Source organism: Tamandua tetradactyla, chromosome 12 (assembly GCF_023851605.1).
Source record: "Tamandua tetradactyla isolate mTamTet1 chromosome 12, mTamTet1.pri, whole genome shotgun sequence".
NCBI lineage: Eukaryota > Metazoa > Chordata > Mammalia > Pilosa > Myrmecophagidae > Tamandua > Tamandua tetradactyla.
In genome coordinates this window covers 81286472-81307205 of record NC_135338.1, presented here as the reverse complement: position 1 = coordinate 81307205, position 20734 = coordinate 81286472, and the positions used below count along the sequence as shown (strand labels likewise).

Below are 20734 nucleotides of genomic sequence, written 5' to 3'. Positions count from 1 at the left end.
TGGCTAGCTATAGATTATATTTCTCAGTATCCTCTGCAGACAAGTGTGCTATGTGACTAAGCTCAAGCTAACTGGATACAAGCAGAAGTAATTTCTAGATTACCTCTTTAAAGGGACTTGCCTTGTATTCTCTCTCTGACCTCCCACCCTTCTGTCCAGTAAATGGTAATGCCTGGAGCAACCCTCTAAGTCATGTGTTATGGAGGGCAGAGCTGCCCGATTAGCCTGGGAAAACTCATATCTAGACTGAGAAGAGAAAAAATATCAATCAATCATATATCTTAGTTAAGCCAACACATTTTTTTTGGCAGAGGGTAGGTGATGGAGATGGGGCTTGTCATAAGGTCACAATAACTAACCTCTTTGCATACCATCTCTATCACATACCTTCATTTTTTTACTCGTATCTATATACATTTTCATTCCCCCCTTTTAATCTCTACTTTCGAATTATCTGTAACATAACTGGACTTATACTTCTTTTACATAACTGAACTTCAGTCCCACAGAGCTGGCTTCCTTTGAAGGCATTGGCTCTCTTGATGTAGCACACAATGTAGTATGGGAAAGAGAAGAATAGTTTCAAAGACAGATAGTCCTACTTCCCATCCTGGGGAGGGAGGTCCTAGATAAATCAACCCACCTCTTTTCTGGATTAGGAATGAAGCCTAAATATTAATTATGCCAAACCTTCTAACAAAAGAACTGTTCTATCAAATTAAGCTAAATTGAAGAATAATCAGTATTGCTGATACTCCAAAAGGCAGTTATCTGAACATACCCATCTATAGGTAAAAGCTTTATCCAGTGCTTCTTCATGTTTTTCTGTTAGCAGATACAATTCAGATCTTAAAAATAACAATCACTAATTGAAAATGTATTGCTTTTGTAACAAGAAGAAAGTTATTAAAGCTTTAAGCGTAGAAAATAGTTATATATGAATGGAAAGTTTTACTTTATAAACTCTTTCCTCATTTAAATCTCCTAATTGTCTTCTGATAATGAAATAAGGTATACTCCTATTATATGGGAGGTCACATATGATCAATTACTACTATGGCAAAGACAATCTATGCTTCTGCCAAGTTCAGTGGTCTTGAAAGTAGCTGTTGACTTCAGACTTCAATAAAATATATTAATAATATTTAAGTTTTACATTGTGTCTGATGTTCCTTTTATCCAGAGTATGGACAGATGACTAAAAAAATATGGATAAAAAATAAATATTATGGGGGCATAAGGGGGAAAATAAATTGGGTAGATGGAAAAAAAACATCATGTAAATACCTAAGAATCATCACAAATCATATATTGCCTACAAGCCACCATGATATCACACCTACTGTCCATTATAATTTACCTGCCCTGTGCATGCTCTGCTGATTGTATCATGATATCAAAAGACATTCAGAGCCCTATGTATCTTACTCTTGGTATGCATTGTGCCCTTCAGCAAATTGTTCTTTAGGTGTTATTATTTTCTAACTACTCCTTTTGTAAAGAGGAGCACTTAAAAAAAAATCCATGTACTATAATTTATTTTCACATTTCCAGTGTTTAGGCCTGTGGTAATAAAGCATCCTCTTAGAAAAAAAAAAAGATTTTAGTTTTCTAGAGGGAAAGAGAATACATTTATAGATCCATCTTTGAACAGGACCAGTATTATTACTCCCCTTAGAGAACTTAATAAAACTTTCTAGTATGAAGAATGCAATAGAAGGATATATATACACCAAAACTAGTTGCCTTTAGGAAGAACAGAGGTAGATGGGAAATAGTATCAAGCATGACAGGTAAAGAATACTGTATCTAAATCGCAGATTCCAAATACATACAACAAAATGTTAGTTAAATTTGGGTTGAGGTAATATTGGCATTCATCCATTTGTGCTATTTTTCTTAAATTTTTGAAAACGAAAAGGTGGGGAAGCTGTACGTGCTGTAAATGTTATAATGGACTCAGATTCCCAACCAAATACTAATATTTTCACAGAAAATATTTCTAAAATCATCTGTTTACTATTGTTTTTTTTTAACTGAAGTGTCAGCTTAATATGATTTAAATTTATTCTTGTATGTCACCAATTTACTGGGCATGATCTCTTCACAGACATTATAGTATCATTTTATAACAGGGTGGTTGGCTTACATACTTACAAGGATATCATTAAATAATACCTGCACAGAAAAAAAAGTTTCTGATTAGAGTGGTAATAAATAATCTTAAAAGTAGAAGATATTTATTAAAAGATTAAAAACATGAAGGATTTAACTAATTAAAATACCTCAATGCAGACATGATGCATTCCTCCAACCTTGTTTTTCTGTAGAAAACCCGCAATTGGACTATCATTTCCCAAAGGATGAAGCAGTTCCATCTTGGTATTTCCGAGGTCGACAAAAACAACAGATACTCCATGCTGAGGAACAGGTACCACTTCGCTTACCTGGGCCCCTAGAATATTCTTGTAAAATGCCATGGCCTTTTCCAAATCTGGCACTGCTATGGCTACATGATTGAGACGACCTAGATTCCATACAGGGTCTGCCACTTTATATGACGACTGCGACGCAGAAAAAGTTCTTACTGTTGGAACTGGAGTTTGGAATCTGGAAAAAAGTCCTGAAAAATTAAACAGCACTGATATTATTCTTTTGAAAATTGCTGTATTTCTAAAATTAACTACTACAACAAATATCCCTAAAAAATAAGAGATGTAAAAATTATATTTTATCATTATCCTACAAAACAGCAGTCTTTTGTTTAATTATTTATATACCATTTCGTTTTTATTCTCAAAATTAAATCAGGGAAGATAAATGCAAAAAATGTCAAAATTACTCACTCAGCCCATTTAAGTAAGTGTCTAGAAATAAAAAGCTAACTCTGAGCTACAATTTGACTCAGAAAAAAAGAAACATTTCTGTCACAATAGTTTAGATTTACTGGTAATTTTTAAAGGACAGCTGCATATATCATTAAGAATTACTTGCTATTCACTACATTTCACAAAGGGTAAGCTTGAATGTGATAGTAATACAATCCACGTTTAATCCTGAGAACACGCATTTTCCTTCCTACCCAAATATCCATTTATTTGCCTCATCTTTTGTGGATAAGTTCATTAGAGGCATGACCATTCAATATTTTTAAGGTATTCTATTCAAATATTAACTAAGGAAAATATCTAACTGGCGGGGGGGCAAGCAGAAACAAGCAAAGATCAAAAGAGCAAGCAAACTTACAGGACTTCCTCTAGGACCAGAAATTTCTTTTAATAAATTTGGAGAATTAAGAACTGCTTCTGAATGTGAAGCAGCCCCTTTCATTCAGTAACTGAAGAGGGCTAGAATGTTGTCCCATGTGTTACTCTGTTTCGTCATCCTCAAACCATAAAAGAGCTGGATTCTTCCCATGTCTAAATATAATCTTCTAAAATCCCATCCTTTTCAACATAAAGAAAAATACCTTAAACAATTTTGTTACATCTTAATGAAAACATTTTAAGTCTACCTAGGATCACAACGTTTCAGCTAAAGTAAATTAAGTCCCCTTTACTGATACTTTTGATAATGAGGAAATTAAAGTCACATGATTTTAAGTTAGACAATAAATTTTACACATATTTTATCAGAAGGTGGCAAAATTCAGTCTAAGACAGTCTTCTGCTATGCCCAAGTCAATATTATATAGTACTGAAATACCCAAAAGATCTCATTATTAATAATCAAGCCCTATTCTGTGGGCTCACTTTATATCCAAGAAACCCAAGCATAAACTGTACATATACACATGTAAAAATTGGAACTAAATTTAATAAAAACAGTACATAATCCTCATTACATATGCCAAATATAATATGCTGATATTTATTGCATTTTATTTCAGTTTTTTAAACAATACTTGTACTACCCACTAAATACCGACTTTGCTGGTTTGTTATGAATATTAGCTGGCTGATAGTACTGGATATAATAGGTGCTCAATAAACCCAGTCATTTTATTGTTAATGGAATGCACTGATTGTTTGCTAGTTGAATAGCATGCAAAAGAATCTGCGGGGACCAAGAAATTATCTTAAAAGGGCATGGATAGAGTGACTTTTAAAAATGTTACCAATAGCCTTTAATCCCATATAGCTTAATATAATGCCTGGATACATCCTAGAATTTATTAAGCAGATAATCAAAAAGTACTGGCAAAGTCCCTTGAGGGATAGGAGAAAAAATATGGAATTATTAAACTTTACCATCAGGAAATCCCCTGATATGGTGTCAAACACTAGGGACACCCAATTCAATAGGCTAAGCCCTTGATCTTGAAGCTTAGTTTTGTAAACCTGATGTAGGTAGCAGAGAAGCTTAGCCTACCTAAAGGTATACCTAAGAGTTACTTCTGGAGGACCTCTTTTGATGCTCAGATGTGGCCTCACTTTCTCTAAGCCCAACTCTGTAAGTGAAATCATTGCCCTCCCCACTATGTGGGACATGACATCCAGGGGTGAAAGTCTCCCTGGCAGTGTGAGAGATGACTCTCAGGGAAGAGGCTGGCCCTGGAACTGTGGGAACAACAATGCTATCCTGACCAAAAGTTAGATATTGCTAATTATCATAACTTGCCAAACCCCAACCAAAACCATTCCAGCCAATCCTAAAGAATACCTAGGGCAATACATAAGATTTTACAAAGGTTCCATGCACTAGAGTAAGTTTCCAGAAATCTACAACCTCCAGATGGGTTCCTGGACCTAAAACCTAGAAGGGACAGCCTCTCCAGAACATCAGCTTGTTTCATCTCCCTACCCCAAATTACTGACAGCCCCTTCCAACATGAAAAAATAGAAGAGCCATAACCCAAATACCCCTAAAGAGAGGGATAGAAAGATCAAAGGGGATGACGGAGTTATAGAGAGAAGACTGGGTTTAACAAACAATATGATTGTTGAATCATTAAATTGATATTTCTTTTAGTCTCCAGCATCTTAGAGCAGCTAGAGGTAAAAACCTAAAACGGTGGAATTGTAACCCATACTAAACTCTGAAATCTGTTCTATAATTAATTGTTGTGCTGTGCTTTGAAACTTACTGCTTTTTTGAATATATGTTATTTTTCACAAAAAAGAAAAAAACTCAATTGTGATGATTAGAAAAATATTTATTCCTTCAACCCTCCTATATTCTGGAGCAACTAGAAGGAAAAATCTGAGATGAAGTTATCGTAGCCCATGACAAACTGTGGGATATGTCCTGTAACTATTTGTTGAAGAGTGCTTTGAAAACTATTGCTTTTTCCTTTCTTTGCTGTATATATGTTATATCATGCAATGAAAAAAGTTAAAAAAAAATGCTACCAGGGAAAATGGTGGAATATGATAGACTGAGTTTAGCCTTGCACCAAGGAAAAGTTAGAGAAGGGACGGGAGGGCAACTGAAATGGCGATTGCAGAGTGTAACTGAATTGGGAGAGTCTTCTGTACCACACAGGGTGGCCCTGGTTACAAAAGCTGAGGAACTGAGAGACAGAAAACTAGAGCCTAATGCAGAAGAATGGGGCCCACAGTAGTGCACCAACAGGGAGATGGGGATAGGAGGTGTCATGGTTAGGAACATGTGTCAACTCGGCCAAGTTGTGGTAGCTGTTTATCTGACTGGGTAAGTACTGGCCTGTCTGTTGCAATGAGGACATTTCATAGGATGAGGTCATGATCACATCAGCTGCATCCACAGCTGATTCCATTTGTAATCAGCCAAAGGGGAGTATCTTCTACAATTAGTGATGCTAAATCTAATCACTGGAAGCCTTTTAAGGAGGACTCAGAGGAGACAGGCCCCATTCCTGCTTTGGCTGGTGAGCCTCTCCTGCGGAGTTCATCCAGACCCTCCATCGGAGTCGTCGGCTTCACAGCCTGCCCTGTGGATTTTGGACTCTGCGTTCCTGCAGTCACGTGAGACACTTTTATAAATTTTATATTTGCAAGTGTTCCCTGTTAATTCTGTTTCTCTAGAGAACCCTAACTAATACAGGAGGTAAGCCAAACCACATTCCTTGAATGCATCACCCTCACCAGTGCATCCCCGCAACACACAATTCACCCCACACCCCACGCCCCTGATGCATCTGAACACAGTCTTCCACCCCCACTCCCTGTGCTCTAAGCACCCCCATCCTGCCAAACCCTCGCCCACATACTGGTTCCACAACCCCACCCCAACTGCAGCCCAACCCTCCTGCACCCTTCCCAAGCACCACCTCCTCCTCCTTGGTCACTGCAGGCTGTCACCAGCATATAGAAGGTGTGGATGCTTACCTCCATACCCAGCCTACACCCACCCAAGCCCATACAATCACACAGCCCCCTTCCTCCCCCGAGCTCTCCACACAGGTACCTCAGTTTATGGCACTCCTAGACCCGCGCATGCTGCCAGCTGCCAGTCACTTGCCCCAGCTCTGGGAAAGCGCTGACCTGAGCAGCTGGGTCACATCTGCCCCCAACCAATGCAGGCATAAAGCTGACCCACCACCATAGCTCTGAGCATGCACACACAGGGCCCCACGTGCTAGGCCACTGCACACCAGGGCCATGGCCCCCAGACCCGCGCACCCCCCTGGCTACATCCTCCCACGCCATTGAGCGCCCACATTCACAGGTACTAGTTTAGCATCCCCAAACTGTGCCTATACCTGCTCTGCAACGCATCACCGCACTGTTGTGCCCCACCCAGTGCCCTGCATTCTGCTACACATCCATCCCGCAAACACAAGTCTTTAGACTACTGAAAGAAATCAACTCCCAAAGTAAATCAATCAAGATATTTACATGCGAAAAAAACAAAAGAAGATCACTAAGCATATCACAATGCAGAGATACAGCCCAGTCTAACAACCAAATTAAAACCCCAGAGGAGACACAGACACTGGAAAAGCTAATCAAAGATGTTCATATAACTCTACTAAATAAAATAAACGGGAGCAGTATGATGGTAGCTCAGGGGCAGAATTTTCACCCGCCATGCTGGAGACCTGGGTTTAATTCCTGGTGTCTGCCCAAGCGAAAAATAAAATAAAATAGGTGGGATGGCTAATGACATAAAGGAGATCAAGAGGACACAAGTGGACCATAAAGAGGAATTGGAAAGAATAAACAGAAAAATAGCAGATATCACGGAGATTAAAAATTCTATAGACCAAATAAAAAACATACTAGAGACATACAAAAGCAGATTTGAAGAGGGAGAAAAAATAATAAGCAAATTAGAGGACAGGATAACTGATTTCAAACACTCAAAACAGCAAATGGCAAAAAAGATGGAAAAATATGAATTGGATCTCAGAGAAATGACGGACAAAACAAAGTATACAAATATAAGAATTACTGGTGTCCCAGAAGGAGAAGAGAGGAGTAAAGGGTTAGGAAGAGTAGTTGAGGATGTAATGGGGGGAAAATTTCCAACCCTTTTAAAGGACATGATTATACAAGTCAAAGAAGTGCAACGAACTCCAGACAGAATAAATCCAAATAGGCCCTCCCCAAGACACATACTAATTAGTCTGTCAAATGTTGAAGAGAAGCAGAAAATTCTGAAAGCGGCAAGAGAAAAACAATCTCTAGCTCCTTTCAGATGTAATAAGAAAGGAAAACTACAGGTTAATCTTCCTAATGAACATAGATGAAAAATTCTCAACAAAATATTAGCAAGTCGAATCCAACAACATGTTAAAAGAATTATACACCACGACCAAGTGGGGTTTATACCAGGAATGCAAGGATGGTTCAACACAAGAAACTCAATTAATGTAATACATCACATTAATAAATCAAAAGGGAAATTCACATGATCATCTTGATTGATGCTGAAAAACCATGCAACAAAATTCATCATCCTTTTCTAATAAAAGGACTTCAAAAGACAGAAATCAAAGGTAACTACCTCAATATGATAAAGAGAATAGATGAAAAACCAATAGCCAGCATTGTACCCAATGGAGACAGACCAAAAGCTTTCCCCCTAAGATCAGGAATGAGACAAGCATGCCCACTGTCACCACTATTATTCAAAATTGTGCTAGAATTTCTAGCTAGAGCAATCAGGCAGGACAAAGAAGTAAAAGGCATCCAAATTGGAAGGGAAGAAGTAAAACTTTCATTATTTGCAGATGACATGATATTATACTTGGAAAATCCTGAGAAATCTACAGCAAAGTTACATGAGCTACAAACAAATTCAGCAAGGTGGTGGGATATAAAATTAATGTGCAAAAATCAGTAATGTTTCTATACACAAGCAATGACCTAGCTGAGGAGTCAGTTAAGGGGAAAACTCCATTCAAAATAGCAACTAAAAGAATTAAGTACTTAGGAATGAACCTAACTAGGGACATAAAGGACTTGTACACAGAAAACTACATGACACTGCTAAAAGAAATTGAAGAAGATCTAAACAGGTGAAAAGACATTCCCTGCTCATGGGTAGGAAGGCTAAATATAGTTAATATGTCAATTCTTTTTTTTTTTTTTTTAACATGGGCAGGCACCAGGAATCGAACCCGGGTCCTCAGGCACGGCAGACAAGCATTCTTGCCTGCTGAGCCACCGTGACCCGTTAATATGTCAATTCTACCCAAATTGCTCTATAGATTCAATACAGTACCAATCAAAATTCCAACAAACTATTTTGAAGACTTGGAAAAGCTAGTTATCAAATCAAATTCATCTGGAAAGGAAAGAGACCAATAATACCTAAGAGTATCCTAAAAAAGAAGAACGAAGTGGGAGGATTAAAACTCCCCAACTTTAAAACCTATTATAAAGCCACAGTTGTCAAAACAGCACGGTACTGGCACAAAGAAGTACTGACCAATGGAATCGAATCGAGGGTGCAGAAATAGACCACCAAATCTATGGTTAACTGATTTTGATGGCAGCCAAATTCACTGTACTGGGACAAAACAGTCTTTTCATTAAATGGGCATCAGAGCACTGGGTATCAATAGCCAAAAGAATGGAAGAGGACCCCTGCCTTACACCCTATACAAAAATTAACTCAAAGTAGATCAAACACCTAAATATAAGAACTAGCACCATAAAGCTTCTAGAAGAAAATGTAGGGAAATATCTTTAAGACCTAGGAATAGGAGGTAGCTCCCTGAACTTTACACTCAAAGCACAAGCAACAGAAGATAAAATAGATTAATGGGAACTCCTCAAAATCAAATGTGTCTGTGCCTCAAAACAATGGCTGCATTAAACAAACAGGAAACTATACATGATGGAGAGGATGTGGAGAAATTGGGGCACTCATGCACTGCTGGTGGGAATGTATAATGGTGCAGCCAACACAGAAGACAGTTTAGTAGTTCCTTAGGAAACTAAATTTCTAGTTGCCCTATGACCCAGCAATAACACTACTTGTTATATATCCAGAAGAGCTGAAAGCAATGACACAAACAGACCTTTTTTCACACCAATGTTCATAGCAGCATTATTCACAATTGCCAAAAGATGGAAACAAACCAAATGCCCATCAACAGATGAGTGGATTAACAAAGTGTGGTATATACATATGATGGAATATTATGTGGCAGTAAGACGAAATGATGTCCTGAAGTACATGACAAGATGGATCAATCTTGAGGACACGATGCTGAGTGAGATAAGCCAGACACAAAAGGATAGATACTGTACAACTCCACTTTTATGACCATGGTAAAGGTAAAATCAGAGGCTTGTAATAGAGAATATACGGGACTTAGAGATACACGGAAGCTAAAGATGGGTGAACAGTTAGCTAATGAGATTGAACCCCAATGTAAGGGAATAGATAGACGTAATGGTGGTTCTCTAGTGGGTCTATAAGAAATATTACCATATTCAAGATGAACAAGATTGAAAGGGGGGTTGTATAGACCTACGTGTCCCATTGATTAACATTAGAAATATAAATTGATTATTGCAAGAACTACTTCAAAGGTATGATTTATATACAAAGAGTGTTTAAGTCCAGGGTACAGGAGGAAAACTGCGATTGCATACTATGGGCTATGTTTAAAAGGAAAACATCAGCACTACCACAGCAACAGCAGAGGTAAATAAGAAGAGTTAAGAGGAGGTTTAATTTTCCTATTTGGTGGGGGTGTGTTTATGGGTTATCATTCTATTGGGAACAATGAATTTATCTAAAATTGAGAGTATTGATGGACTGTGGACTTGGGCATTATATATGATGCTTGATGAATGCAGGTGGCTGCAGGATGCAGTGACTGAGAAGAAGATTGGGAAACGATGTTGTATACATATGTTCAAATGTTGTGCTGCTAACAAAAGGAATGAAGTTGTGAGGCATACAACGACGTGAATGAACCTGTGGGACATTCGGTGGGGCTAAATAAGCCAGAAACAAAAGAACAATTAATATACTAGAGTATATTAAGCAGATAATCAAAAATGTATCAGCAAAGTCCCTTGAGGGATGTCAGAAAATATATGGAACTATTAATCTTTACCATCAGGAAATCTCGATAATGTGTCAAGCGTAAGGGACACCCAAATCAATAGAAAATGCTTATAAGAAAACAGGGGCCTAGATTGCAAGCTTTTACAGCAGATACATTTAGTCCGGAGTGGTAATTATTTCTGGATTTTGTGAGGCTGTTATATATATATATATGTATATAACATGTACTTAGAGATAAGAATGAAGTCGATCATGTCGGAGTTTAAGTAATTCAGAATGCAGGGATAAGGAAGACATTGTCTATATTTTAGAACCACACAGTCTTTGAGACCAAAGGAAGAAAGGTATATTTGTTCTGGAATGTAAATTTCTGTAGTACATAATCTAACTCAACCTACCTGCATAGCTCATTTGAACGAACATTTGAAAGACAGGGAGCACAGAGTAAGAAAGAGGTGCTTTAACCCTGTATAGCTTAATGTAATGCCTGGAAACATCCTAGAGTATATTAAGCTGATAATCAAAAAAGTATTGGCAAAGTCCCTTGACGGATAGCAGAAAAAATATGGAACTATTAATCTTTACCATTAGGAAATCTCAACATTGTGTCAAACTTTAGGGACACCCAAATCAATAGGCCAAGCCCTTGATCTTGAGGCTTACACTTGTGAAGCTTATGTAGGTAGCAGAGAAGCTTAGCCTACCTGTAAGTATGTCTGAGAATTACTTCTGGAGGTCCTTTGCTGCTCAGATGTGGCCTCACTCTCTCTAAGCCCAGCTCTCTAAATGAAATTATTGCCGTTTCCCCTATGTGGAACATGACATCCAGGGGTGAAAGTCTCCCTTGTAGCATGGGAGATGAACCCCAGGGATGAGTCCAGCCTTGGCACTGTGGGATGAATAATTTCATCCTGACAAAAAGGAGGAAAAGAAGTATAACTAATAAAGTATCTGTGGCTGAGGGAGTTCAAATAGAGTCAAGAGACTACTTATGCAAGCTTCAGTTAGACATTGCTACCTATCATAACCTGCTAAGCCCCAACCAGGACTATTCCGGCTGATCCTGAGGAACACTTAGGGCAATATACAAGATTACACAAAGGTTCCATACACTAGAGTAACTTTTCGGAGACGTACAACCTCCAGATGGGTCCCTGGACAAGATAAGTCTCCAAGCCTAGAGGGCCCGGCTTCTCTGGAATATCAGATAGTTTCATCTCTCTACCCCATATTATTGACAGACCCTTCCAGCATGAAAAAGTAGGACTGGCCATAGCCCAAATACCCCTAAAGGTAGGTACAGAAAGATCAAAGGGGATGGTGGAGTTAAACAGAGAAGAAAGGATTTAATAAATGAATATGAATGCTGAATCATTAAACTGTTACCTCTTTCAGTCTCCAGTATCATAGAGCAGCTAGAAGTAGAAACCTAAAATTGTGGAATTGTAACCCATGTCAAACTCTGAAATATGTTCTACAACTAATTATGGTGCTGTGCCTCGAAATTTATTGCCTTTTAACATATGTTATTTTTCACAAAAAAGTCAATTGTGATGATAAAAAAAATTTATGCATTCTAGCCTCCTGTATTTTGAAGCAACTAGAAGGAAAATCTGAGAAGATCATATGGCAGCTCATGACATACTCTGGGATCTGTCCTGTAACTACTTTTGTTGAAGAGTGCTTTGAAAACTATTGCTTTTTTTTTTCTTTCTTTGCTTTGTATATATGTTATATTATACAATTAGAAAGTTTTAAAAAATGCTACCAACAAAAGCATTGGTCAATCTGTTCTTCCCTTCTTTATTTGCATCTCTAGTGCATAAGCAATTGGCAATTAAAGCTTAATTGGAATGTATTTAAATATATATGCTACTGTTTTTTTATTGTGAAATATAACATATATATAAAAAAGCAATAAATTTCTAAATACATTTGAACAGGTAGTTATAGAAGAGATTTTCAACTTTGGTATGGGTTACAGTTCCACAATTTTTCATTTTTTTTTCCTAGCTGCTCTAAGACATTGGAGAACAACAGAAATATCAATATATTGATTCAGCAGTAATACTCATTTGCTAAATCTTCTGCTTGCTGTTATACTCCTCCTTCTCTTTAAATAACATATATACATAAAAGCCATAAATTTCAAAGTACATTGAAACAATTAGTTGTAGAACAGATTTCAGAGTTTGGTATGGGTTACAATTCTACAATTTTAGGTTTTTACTTCTAGCTACTCTAAGGTACTAGAAACTAAAAGAAATATCAATATAATGATTCAGCACTCATTCATTTTTTAAACCCAACCTTCTCTGTATAACTCAAACGTCAGCTCTGAACTTTCTCCTACTCTTTAGGGGTATTTGGGCTATGCTCATTATAACTTTTTCATGTTGGTAGGGGCTGTCGATTATATGGGATAGGGAGATGGAACTTGTTCTGGAAAGGGTGGTCCCTCTGCACTTCAAGATTTATCTGGTTCCGGGACACAACTGGAGGTTGTAGGTTTCTGGAAAGTTACCCTAGTGCATGGAACCTCTATAGAATCTTGGGCTCTAGGTATTCTTTAGGATTGGCAGGAATGGTTCTGGTTGGGGGTTAGCATGTTATGATAGGTAGCAATGTCTAACTGAAGCATGCATAAAAGTGACCTCTGGTGTAGCCTCTTGACTCTATTTGAACTCTCTCAGCCACTGATACCTTATTTGTTACACTTCTTGTCCACTTTTTGGTCAGGATGGCATTGTTGACCCCATAGTGTCAGCACCAGGCTCATCCCTGGGACTCATTTCCCACGCCACCAAGGAGACTTTCATCCCTCGATGTCATGTCCCATGTAGGGGGGCGTGCAATGGTTTCACTTGCAGAATTGAGCTTTGAGAGAATGAGGCCACATCTGAGCAACAAAAGAGGTCCTCTGGAAGTAACTTTCAGGCAAGTATTGGTAGGTTAAGTTTCTCAGTCACATACATAAGCTTCAGAAGAACAAGCTCCAAGATAACGAGCTTGGCCGATTGATTTGGGTGTTTCTAATATTTGGTACAGTACCCAAGGTTTCCCCAGTGGTAAAGTTTAATAGTTCCATATTTTTTCTCCCACACCTCAAGGGACTTTGACAATACTTGTTGATTATTTGCTTAATACATTCTAGGATGTATCCAGGCATTACATTAAACTATACAGGATTAAAGGCTCTCATTCTTATTCTGGGCTCCTGTGTTTGGATTGTTTAAATGATCTATCCAGACAGTTGAGTTAGATTATGTGCTACAGAAAATTTAGGTTCTGCACAAAATAAAATTTTCTTCCTTTGGTCTCAAAGAGTAGGTGAAGTTCTAAAATACAGGCAATGTCTTCCTTACCCCTGTATTCTTTATTACCTTAATCCTGACCTGATCAGCTTCATTCTTATCTCTAAATACCAGGTTATACATACACAAAACAGCCCTTCAAACTCCAGAAATAATAATTACCATTCAAGACTAAATGTGACAGCTATAAGAGCTTACAATGTAGGCCCCTGTTTTCTTATAAATATTTTATAAATGAGATCATACAATATTTGCCCTTTTGCTTCTGGCTTATTTTGCCTCACTAAATGTCCCACAGGTTCATTCACATTGTTGCATCCCTTACAACATCATTCTTTTTGTAGCAGCACTGTGTCTGATCATATGCATACACCATCGTTCGCCAGTCTACTTCTCAGTCAGTGCATCTTTCAGCCACCTCCATTTACTGGTCCTCATGTATATATACAAAGGCAATACTCTGAATTTTAGATAATTTCTTTGTTCCCAAGAGAAAGATAGCCAATAAACACATTCTCATCAAACAGAAAATCCTAACTTCCCCTACTTTTTGTCCTTCACCCCATTATGTACTCCTGGTATTGCTGCAGTACTGTTGATGTTTTCCTGTTATAGCCCACAGCATGTGTGCCCATTTGAATTTGTGGTGAACCCCAGAAAAGTCACGTCCCTTAATCCTCATTCAATATTGCTGGCTGGGAGCTTTTGATTGTTGGAAATGTGACCCACCCAACTGTGGGTGGTAACTTTTGCCATGGAGTTGTGACTCCACCCATTCCAGCTGGGTCTTGATTGGTTTGCTGGAATCCTTTAAAAGAGGAAGCATTTTGGAGAGCATTTTGTCCTCAAGGTTCATCCATCTTGTCATGTGCTTCAGGACATCATTCTGTCTTACTGCTGCATAATATTCCATCATATGGATTTACCACATTTTGTTAATCCACTCATCTGTTGATGGGCTCCCGGACTGTTTTCATCTTTTGGCAATTGTGAATAGCGCTGCTATGAACATTGACGTACAAATCTGTTTGTATCACTGCTTTCAGCTCTTCCACATATATATTGAATAGCAGTATTGCTGGTTCAGAGGGCAATTTGATGTTGAGTTTTCTGAGCAGCCACTAGATTGTCTTCAATAGTGGCTGTACCATTATACATTCCCATCAGGAGTGCATAAATGTCCCAATTTCTCTATATCCTCTCCAACATTTGTTTTTTCCTGTTTGTTTAATAGCAGCCATTCTTTTAAACTCTATTCAGTAGTGTATGTTGGAAACTTAATTAGATTACCTCCACAGACATGTGACTCGCCCAACTGTGGGTATTAACTTTTGAGCAGAGGGAAATGTGACTCTATCTGTTCCAGGTGGGACTTGATCGTTTGCAGGAATCCTTAAAAAAAAAAAGGAAGCATTTTAGAAAGAGCCAAAAAGACAGAGTCCAGCAGCCAGTGACCTTTGGAGATGTTGAAGGAAAACATCCCTGGAGGAACTTCATGAAACAAGATGCCTGGAGAGAAAGCTAGCAGATGCCACCATGTTTGCCATGTAATCTTCCAGCTGAAAGAGAAACACTGGATAGCATAAGCTTTCTTGAACCAAGGTATCTTTCCCTGGATGCCTTAGATTGGATATTTCTATATGCTTGCTGTAAATAGGACATTTCCACAGTTTTAGTACTGTAAACTAGCAACTTATTAAATTCCTCTTTTTAAAAAGCCATTCTTTTTCTGGCATATTGCTTTCTGGAAGTTAGTAAACTAGAACATCCATATTTGCTCTTCAGAAAAATGCCTATTCATATCCTCAGCCTACTTTATAATTGGGTTGCTTGTTCTTTTGTTGTTGAGTTGTATTATTTCTTTATGTATACAGGAAATCAAGCCTTTGTCTGATATGTGATTTCCAAATATTTTCTACCATTAAGTTGGCTGCCTCTTCATCTTTTTGACAGTCTTTTGAGATGCAGAAGCATTTGATTTTGAAGAGCTCCCATTTATCTATTTTTTCTTTTGTTGCTTGTGCTTTGGGTGTAAAGTTCAAGAAGCTACCTCCTATCACTAGGTCTTGAAGAAGTTTCCCTACATTTTCTTCTAGGAGCCTTATGGTATTGGTTCTTATACTTAGGTGTTTGATCCAAGTTCAGTTAATTTTTGTATAGGATATAAGGTAAGGGCCCGCTTTCATTCTTTTGGCTATTGATATCCAGTTCTCCCTTGCCCAATTATTGAATAGACTATTTTGTCCAGGTTCAGTAGATTTGAGGACCTTGTCAAAGATCAGTTGACCATAGATTTGATGGTCTATTACTGTGCTCGCAACTCAGTTCCATTGGTCAATATTTCTGTCTTTGTGCCAGTACCATGCTGTTTTGAGCAGTGTGGCTTTTTAAGTTTTAAAATTTGAGAGTGTGGCAGTCTGAAAGGATTTATATATCCTAGAAAAGCCATGTTTTAATCCTAATTAGTCTCATGGGAGCATGGTTTCTTCTAATCCCTATTCAGTACTATAGGTTGGAAACTTGATTAGGTTATCTCCACAGAGAAGAGACTCAATCAATTGCAGGTATTAAACTATGATTAGATGGAAACGTGTCTCCACCCATTCTATGTGAGTCTTGATTAGTATACTGGATTCCTATAAAAGGTGTTATTTTGGAGAGAGTTACTTTTCCTTCTGAGAATGAGGAGAGAGTCACAGAACCATGACAGAAGGATGAGAGAACCACAGAGTCCATCAGCCAGTGATCTTTGGAGATGAAGAAGGAAAATGTCTCCCAGGGAGCTTCATGAAGCAAGAGGCCAGATGCTGCCATGTTCACCATGTGCCCTTCCAGCAGAGAGAGAGAAATGCTGAACATCATTGGCCTTCCTGAACCAACGTATCTTTCCTTGGATGCCTTAAATTGGACATTTCTGTAGACTGGTTTTAATTTGGACAATTTCAAAGCCTTAGAACTGTAAACTAGCAACTTATTAAATTTCCCTTTTTAAAAGCTGTTCCATTTCTGGTATATTGCATTCTGGCAGCTAGCAAACTAGAACAGGGAGTGTTAATCCTCCCACTTCATTCTTCCTTTTCAAGATGCTTCTAGCTATTCAGGCTCTCTTTCCCTTCCTGATGAATTTGGTAACTAGTTTTTCCAAGTCTTCAAAGTAGGTTGTTTGAATTTTGACTGGTACTGTGATGAATTTGTCAGTAAATTTGGGTAGAACTGACATCATAAGTACATTTAACATTCCTATTCATGAACATGGAATGTCTTTCCACCTACTAAGGTCTTCTTTGATTTCTTTTAACTGTTAATGTAGTTCTCTGTGTACAAGTCCTTTACATCCCTAGTTAAGTTCATTTCTAAGTACTTGATTCTTTTAGATGCTATTTGAATGGAATTTTTTCCTTAATTGACTCCTAGCTTAGGTCCATGCTTGTGTATAGAAACATTACTGATTTTTGCACATCAATTGTGTAACCTGCCACCTTACTGAATTTATTAGCTCAAGTAACTTTGTTGCAGATTTCTCAAGATTTACCAAGTATAGTATCATGAAACTGCAAATAATGAAAGTTTTACTTCTTCCCTTCCAATCTGGATGTGTTTTATTTCCTTTTCCCGCCTGATTGCTCTCGCTAGAACTTCTAGTACAAAGACTCATAGTGGTGACAGAGGGCATCCTTGTCTCATTCCTGAACTTAGGAGGAAAGTTTTCAGCCTCTCACCATTGAGTTCGATGTTGACTATGGTTTCCTCATATATGCCTTTTAGTACGTTGAAGAAGTTACCTTTGATTCCTACCTTTTGGAGTTTTTTTTTTTTAATCAGAAAAGGATGCTGAATTTTGTTGCATGCTTTTTCAGCACCAATCAAGATGATCATTTGATTTTTCCCTTTCAATTTGTTAATGTGCTATATTACATTAACTGGTTTTCTTGTGTTGAACCATCCTTGCATTCCTGGTCATGGTGTATAATTCTTGTAATGTTCTGTTGAATTTGATTTGCTATTATTTTGTCAAAATTTTTTTGTCTCTCTATTCATCAGGGAGATTGGTCTGTAACTTTCCTTTCTTGCAGTTTCTTGACCCGTTTTTGGTACTAAAGTGATGTTAGCTTCATAAAATGAGTTAGGTAGTGTTCCTCTTTCCTCAATCTTTTGGAAAAGTTTGAGCAGGATTGGTGTTAATTCTTTTTGGAATGTTTGATAAAATTCCCCTGTGAAGCCATCTGACCCTGGGCTTTTCTTTGTAGGACTATTTTTGATGACTGATTAAATCTCTTTATTTGTGATTGGTTTGTTGAGATTTTCTATTTCTTCTTAAGTCAGTGTAGCTTGTTTATGTGCTTCCAGGAACTTGTCCATTTCATCTAAGTTGCCTAGTTCATTGGCATACAGTTGCTCCTAGTATCCTTTAATGATTTTTTTTATCTCATCTCAGATTTTGTTTATTTGTATCCTCTCTTTTTTTCTTTGTCAGCCTTGCTAGTGGCCCATTATTTTATTCATTTTCTCAAAGAACCAACATTCATCTCCAGATAGTTACTGATTTCTCTAGCAATTTCTTCGATCCTTTGGCTGTTTAAGAGTGTGTTATTTAATCTCCACATAATTGTGAAAGTTCTTGTTCTTTGGTGGTTATTAATTTCCAACTTTATTCCATTGGGTTCAGAGAAAATGCTTTGAATATTTCAAGGTTTTAAAATTTATAAAGACCTGTTTTGTGCCCCAGCATATGATCTATCCTGGAAAATGTCCCATGAGCACTAGAGAAGAATGTATATCCTGGTGTTCTGGGGTGTAACAACCTATGAATGTCTGTTAATTCATTGATCAAGTTGTTTAAGGTCTCGATATCTTTACTGATCCTCTGTCTGGTTGTTCTGTCTATAGAAGAGAGTGGTGTATTAAAGTCTCCTACTATTATTATTGAAACACCTATTACTCCCTTCACTTTTAATGTCTGCGTCATGTATATTGGAGCCCCTTGATTGGAAGCATAGACATTTATGATCATTATTTCTTCTTAGCTAATTGTCTCTTTTACTAATATATTGGGTCCTTCTTTGCTCTTATGATGTCTTTACATTTAAAGTCTTTTTTGTCTAATATTAGTATGACAAATCCTGCTTTCTTTTAGTTACAGCTTGCATACAACATCTTTTTTCATTCTTTCACTTTCAATCTATTTGTATCCTTGTATCTAAGATGAGTCTCTTATAAGCAGTATATGGCTGGATTATATTTCTTAATCCATTCTGCCAATCTGTATCTTCTAATTAGTAAGTTTAGTCCATTAATACTCAAAGTTATTACTGTATTCAAGGCATTTCTTGAATCCATCATCTTATCCTTTAGATTTTTTTGGGGGGTCAGATCTATATATTCTTTTCCCTCTTTCTCTTTTTATCCTTTAGGTTACTCTTACTGGTATTCTTCAATTCTGTGCTCTCCTCCAGAACTCCCTCTCCTATCTTTTTTATTTAGCTGGCAGAACTCCCTTTAGTACTTCTTGCAGAGCTGGTCTCTTCTTGACATATTCTCTCAGTCTTTGTTTGTGAAAATTTTAATCTCTCCCTCAGTTTTTTTTTTAAATGCCCATAGGGACTCAATCCATTCTTTTAATATTAACAGAACAAAATTTTTTTTTACTTATTCCTTCCATTTTTGTCTTCTTTAAACACACACATACTGAAGAACAGGAAGAGCACTCTCAACCTTTAGCTGTGTATAAAATGTGTACATTTTCATGGTTTTTATTGTGGTTTTTATTAAGTTACCCTTAGTGGGGTAAAGTTTGTGCATTTCTACATTACTCTTAACTAAGTCTCAAGTCACAATAAAAACATACACAAGTTTTTTCTGTAAGAAAACTCAAAACAAAATAACTCAAGTATTCTGAGTACTTTCTTCCATTCCTCTACCCAGCATTTCATATCTCTGAAAATTAACATGAATTAAAATAGTGCCTTTGAGACCTAAGTTTGTCATAATTTTTTGGAAGTTTTCTTTTTCTTAATCTAAAACAACACATGTTAAAAATCATTTGAATGAAGCATTTAAAAATAAAAATCTACAGGATCATCCTCAGAAGCCTTAAAAAAAATTATTCCTGAAACACACAAAGGCTCCTCACAATTTAGATAGGTTTATATGTTAATAAATCCCAAATAAAGATTAAAAAATAAAAATCACTTTAGATATAACTTTGCTTGCTCCCAAATGCTCTATGATGATTTAGACTGCAAAAATGAGTTTTATAAAAATATACACACAAATATATATTCTTATCTATAAAAACACTGTAAAAAATACAAACTTGAAACTAAAAGTTTACCCAAAATGACACAAAATGTTCTAAATGTTAAGGAAATTTAAAAAAAATGCTTTGTCTATTTGTAAAACAAGTGGAATAAAAGTGATCTAGGGTGCACGGGTGGTTCAGTGGTAGAATGTTCGGACCATGCACCTAAAAAAAAAATGATCTAACTGTGTTGTTAACAAATACTGGCTTCAGGTGTTTCAGAATTCTCACTAGTGTCATCTCTATAAGAGATGTGACAGATAAGGTTCCTTGGCAAGCATTCATTATCAGCAATAGAACATATCATATAGAAGCACCAAAGGAATAAATTAGAGGATATCCAAGTGAAGATAAAGTTTTATATTCTGTTCTAATTTGCTAGCTGCCGGAATGCAATATACCAGAAACAGAAAGGCTTTTAAAAGGGGGAATTTAATAAGTTGCTAGTTTACAGTTCTAAGATGGAGAAAATGACGATTCTGTTTATGCAAAATATCCAAAACTGGCAAATTCATAGAGACAGAAAGAAACTTAGTGGTTGTCAGTATTGGGAGATGGGAGAGAAGGAGTATGAAGGACTGGGAAGTGACTTGTATAACTGATATGGGATTTCCTTTTGAGGTGATGAAAACGTTCTGGAACTGGTTATAGGTGATCATCGCACATTGTG

At 37.2% G+C, this 20734-nt stretch overlaps 1 protein-coding gene across 1 annotated transcript in view; it reads right to left on the bottom strand.

The window, feature by feature from the left end:
* MCEE (methylmalonyl-CoA epimerase) overlaps positions 1-20734 on the bottom strand; it is a 53967-nt gene that overhangs the window by 32134 nt on the left and 1099 nt on the right. The window contains exon 2 of the mRNA XM_077124009.1: positions 2286-2623. Coding sequence (XP_076980124.1) covers positions 2286-2623 — 338 coding nt within the window. The remainder of the gene's footprint in view (positions 1-2285; positions 2624-20734) is intronic.